Source organism: Seriola dumerili, unplaced genomic scaffold (assembly GCF_002260705.1).
Source record: "Seriola dumerili isolate Sdu_G_001 unplaced genomic scaffold, Sdu_1.0 BDQW01023031.1, whole genome shotgun sequence".
Classification (NCBI taxonomy): Eukaryota; Metazoa; Chordata; class Actinopteri; order Carangiformes; family Carangidae; genus Seriola; species Seriola dumerili.
This window is the reverse complement of record NW_019197286.1, coordinates 1-5,462: the sequence shown is the minus strand read 5'-3', so window position 1 is coordinate 5,462 and position 5,462 is coordinate 1. Positions and strand designations below refer to the sequence as shown.

Sequence of the window (5,462 nt, the reverse complement as noted above, 5' to 3'; positions counted from 1 at the left end):
CATCCCAATAAATCACAGCCTCAATCACTGACAACATTACAACTTAAAAACTTAAAACTACGACTCTGTACAAACTGATTCTAATGAGAAAAATCTCATGTTTATAAAAATACATCTCAGTAACGTTCATTGTTCTACATCTTCATCAATAAGTTGAACCAGTTCATTCTCTCAGTATCACAAAAACATCAGAACGAGTCAAAACCTCGTGTTGATTGAAAAACATAAAAAACTTAAACTTACATGATGGAACTAAGAAATGAAAAAAATCAGAAATTGTGTTTCTTCACACTGTTCAGTGGTTCAGGTGTTTTTCTGTATCTTTAACTAAACAACACAATCTGAGAGTTAAACATAAAGTTGATGATGATGATGTTTTTACAGAACTAATCAGAACCAATAATACATGTTAACTAATAAAAAAGTAAATGTGTAAAACCAATAAAACAAGTGAAGAATCCAGTACACAGTGGGCTTAAAAACAACATGATGCATCAGCCAAACAAGTTCAAATTACATAAAGAGTAAATCAATAAAACAAGAAGTAATGCAGAAAATATAAGTCTGATCCATCAAACCACAGAACATCAACACCTGTCTTCACCTGTCTTCACGTTCCTCTTAAAGCTCTTTCTAGGATGTGAACTTGTCTGACTTATGGAAAACACTGGTTGTGTAAAACCAGACCAACGTTCAGCCACTTCCACAGACAGAGCTCTGTCTGATCTGTTCATGAGACAGCTGACTCCCTTCTCTCTTTGCCAGTGGATTGACTGAATCACATTTAAATGTACCAAAGTATCAATGACAATGAATTAATTTCCATTTGTGGTAACAGAGCCAGTTCACCATATCCAGGCCCAGGTTGAACCCTGGTTGACAGGAGGTTCTTGAAGGGTCGCCTGACTCAGGTTGACCCGTTCAGACCCACAATGTGGGTTCAGCCCTCATCACTGTCAGTCTTGGGTATCAGATACAGCAGTGCTTTGTGTTCAGTGCTAACATCAGCATGTTCAGCAGGTGTAATGTTTTCTTACCATCTCAGTTCAGCATGCTAACATTTGCTAATAAGCAGTAAATACAAAGTAGAGCTGAAGCTGATGGGGCAGTCATTACATCTGCAGGTATCTGATCATAAACCCACGTTTTGGACACGTTAAAGTTTTGACCTGATGGTGGCGCTGGAGGAAAAGTCAGAGGATCATCAGAGTCACTACAGTTCATCCTGAGGGGAACAACAACGTCTGACATCCGGCAGCTGTAGAGATGTCAAATTCAAAACCTTAAACTATCACCCTCATGTTGGAACTGTAGGAAAAGACCACTTTGTGTTTTAAGGTGTATCCTCTGGGGACCTTGAATGTCTCTTGTTAATTTCATGGCCATCCATCCAATAGCAGGTGAGATATTTCAGTCCTGAGCGCAGTGACTGGCTGCTAGCAAGATTAAAAACCCACGGTCAGACAGGAATTCAAATTCTACTCAAGAGTGTGAAGAGAGGAAGATGTCAGCCACATCATCGCACCAGACAATATTGGTTTGACATGATCTGCTCACTAATGTAAAAACAACATACAACAAAAAACAGAAGTTGTTCACCATGTTATATTTCATGGCTCAGTTATTTCAGGTCAAACACAGGTCAATAGAAGTTGATTCCACCATGTGTGACAACAGTGGTGTCCAGCTCCAAACACTGTTGTAAGTTTTTTACTTCTTTCCAAACTTTTTACCAGCTGCTTTGGCAAGTGATGTTGCTTTACCTCCAACATAACTCAACATGTACCGCAGAGCTGCTCTGGTTCCTTCATCCACTCGTGCTACCATCTCCTCCAGTTTCTGGACCTTCTCTTTGTCTCCTCTCTCCTTCATCATGTCAATCAGGAAGTCCAAGTTGGCATGAGTGAGCAGTGAATTAACATTCAGGGCAATCTGCTCCAGACTGAGAACATGCTGGTAGGCCTGATCCAGCCAGATATCCTTCTCTTTTTCAAGCTTCTCTTTCTCTGTTTGAAGGGCTGAAAGAAGGTTCTCACACTGCTCTTTATCTGCTTTATACTTCTGTTTCAATTCACCAATGGTTCTTTTAACTTTCCTTGTCTTGTTCACATAGATCTTGTTCTCTTTCACATGATCTGACACAGGACACTTCCCGGTACATGAAGTACAGTGGCCACGTTTCATGACCTGACAGTGTTTTGGATACCAGGCCATTGTGCATCCTGGGTAGTGACAGTTCTCTTTACAGACATTACAGGTGACAGCTCCACCATAAAAAACCAACCACATCCCTCCTTCGATATCTTTTTTTTCCTTATAGTGCTCATCAACTTCTATGGTGAAATTATGTTCTTTTTTCATTGATTCTTTGTGTTTCTCTAATTCTTCCTGGGTCTGTTGGATGATTTTCTGGTTTAGTTTAATCAGGTCAATTCTTTGTGTTAGATTGTTAATGCAGGCGGCCAGCCTAATGCGTTCATTCAGGACATTCACAGTTGTCTTCAGCTCTTGAGGTGTGGTTTTCTCCAGGAAAGATGTAAATTGATGCATTCCCCTCGTCGTTACTGTCCACGCTTGTCCTAGTCCAAACTCTGTTTCCTCTGTTCTCTGTGTGCTCAGGCAGTTATTAAACACAAAGTAAACAGGCTGATTCTTCTCATTTCTGGCACATTTAATCTTTGCATCCTCCAGAGCGTCAATAGCGTTTTTAGGAGGCATTCCATCTGAGTGAGTGATGAGAGCAACGACGTTCTTCTCCATGTCTTTTCCAAACAGAGACATCACTGAATCGAAGATGTACCTCAGTCGGTCACTCAGTCGATTCTCAGCCGCCTTCAGCACCAGACCCACTACATCAAGTTCTTGAATCCCGTCTTCTGAACTGAATAAATCGTGTAACATTTGATTGATTATGGCGTCATATTCAATCCCTCTGGTGTCTCCATAACCAGGAGTGTCAATGATGGTCAGAGAGTAGGGGACGGTTTTACCTTCAAAACCAAAAATCTCGTAAACTGTCACTGTTGATGTCTGACTTCCTGATCTTGAGGGTTTCTTGGCATCATCTACAATCTCAAACCATTGTTCATCTCCATTCTTTACCCCCATTACAAAGTTAAGAATAGTGTTGATCAAGCTAGATTTCCCTGCTCCAGTCTCTCCAACAAGCAGGATTGTTTTATTCTGTTTGCTAGGATCTTTTTTACCTATGGTCCATCTTCTGAGCTTGGACTCTTCTTCTCCCTCTCCACCAAGGTTCGTCTTATTCAGTGTTAGCCGATAACGGACAGGAGGTCCCTTATCGATGATAGCGTTTTCCACAACATAGTCTGTGGATGCCATGTTGGTCCTATGGGGAAAAAAGAGTTAACCAAGTTAAAAGCAACAAAAGAAGTCAAGAGAACAGTTAGGCAGTTTTTAACAGGTTTAGGACTATCTAACAGAAGCACAGCAACCAGCTCCAGCAGCTCTCTGAAGGTTTTCCTGATCCTGAAATTGTATTTGTCTGTCTGAGCAGTATTTTGATGTCCAGCACATGAGAGAGACAGTACAAAGTATTTTAGTGAGACTGGAGAGTCTCAGAACCTAGACACAACAACATCTAGATTATTTTTGATTCATTTCATTCCATCCTCTTTTAAAAGTCCGCCACAATGACAACCAATACGTACATTTCACTGATAACTAATTCACTTCTCACACTACGTTACCTGAGAGGAGTTGACAGGCTGATTCTTATTTGTAACGGGCTGACACTAGCTGTTATATTGTTGATCAACTGGTTGAACTGAACTGGTTATTTACCATCCATGGATAGTGATATGATCCATACTGGGACAAAACACACCATAGATATGAACAGCCTATTGCATGCGCTCTCAACTCCAACACATAAGCTTCAGTTTCTCAACATATTATAATTACTGTGCGAAGCTTCCATGTCAGGTTGTACATTGTTTCAAGCCTTCATAAGACAGAGCTGGACACTCACCTTACTCTGGCACCTACACTGAGAAAGGATTATTCAGATAATGTATTTCATAACAAAAGGCAGTAAAATAAGATTTCACAAGAATCATGTTTTATTTGCAAAATGAATGTAAACTGGAACATCTGCAGTTCCTGAAGAAAATGCATGCGATTGCTGCATCGTCTGCCGTTGCCTTTACAGTTTTTAATATAGCAGTAATTTCTTGCACTCCTCATTAAAAAATTAATAACCAATTAATATAAGAGATATAAATAGGATGCTTAAAAACTAATATGGCCAAGTCATGCTTGACATTTAAAAAGTTGAACCATGTTAATGTGGCTCGGTCACATCTGACATACAACTCTTCAGTCAGTGTCACATTCACCTCTACTGAAGCCTGAACAATAAATTCATATTGATATGATGATAGCAGCTTAAAAAGAATAAAGCTAGTTAGTTTTAGTCACAGTTACTCTTGTTACATGCTAAATATGTGTCAAAAAATCCCTTTGGACTATTTAGGATGTAACATAAGGATGAGCTTCAATATCTGGCTCTATTTTAGATCCACTTCCATTTTGGTAATATATCCATCATGTCTTACCTGAGAGTCAAGCTGCTTCACAGTGAACCGTCAGGACCAAGTGAGGACTAACAGTTGAGAAGGGAAGGAGCACAGAGCCGCACACTTCCTGTTTCACTGCTGCTATGAAATCACACAGCTTCTCAGAAATCACATGACCATGACCCCCCCCCCCCCACCCACACACACACCCACACACACACACACACACACACACACACCCACACACACACACACACACACACACACACACACACACACACACACTACAGAGCGCAACACACACCCACACACGACACAGCAGACACACAGACACACACACACCACACACACACACACACACAGAGACACACACACACACACACACACACACAGAGACACACAGACACACACACAGAGACCACACACACACAGACAGACACACACACACACAACACACACACACACACACACAGACACACACACACACACACACACACACACACACACACACACACAGAGACACACACACACACACACACACACACGACACACACACACACACACACACACACACACACACACACACACACACACACCACACAGAGACCACCACAACACACACACACACACACACACACAGAGACACACACACACTGAGTACTGTACTTAAGGACACTTTTTGAGTATCGGTTATTTACTTGAGTCTCTTTTTTATAAACTTACAAATATTGTACTTTTGGCTGCCGTACATGTCTATGAAGGACTGCTGCATGATTGAACCTGTCGTTGTCCTCAAGACAGCGACGTTAGATAAAGACGTCCATGGTGTCAGTGCAGCACAAGTATAAAGACCAGAGTCCATTGTCTGAGGCCATGAGGAGATCATAATAATTATATCTAACGAGGTGTTTACTGAAACTGAAT

General features: G+C 41.0%; 1 protein-coding gene across 1 annotated transcript; it reads right to left on the bottom strand.

Moving 5' to 3' along the window:
• Positions 1-6: 6 nt before the first annotated feature.
• On the bottom strand, positions 7-4,639 carry LOC111240211. The gene is made up of 2 exons (XM_022770179.1): positions 4,578-4,639; positions 7-3,349 (listed from the first exon to the last, which is right to left on the bottom strand). Exon 2 carries the CDS (start codon positions 3,340-3,342, stop codon positions 1,711-1,713), a length of 1,632 nt encoding a protein of 543 aa, XP_022625900.1. The 5' UTR covers positions 3,343-3,349; positions 4,578-4,639; the 3' UTR covers positions 7-1,710.
• Positions 4,640-5,462: the final 823 nt, after the last annotated feature.

Bases quoted from the DNA above. Each gene is read 5' to 3' on its own strand.
- LOC111240211 (XM_022770179.1), bottom strand. From the start codon at position 3,342: ATGGCATCCACAGACTATGTTGTGGAAAACGCTATCATCGATAAGGGA.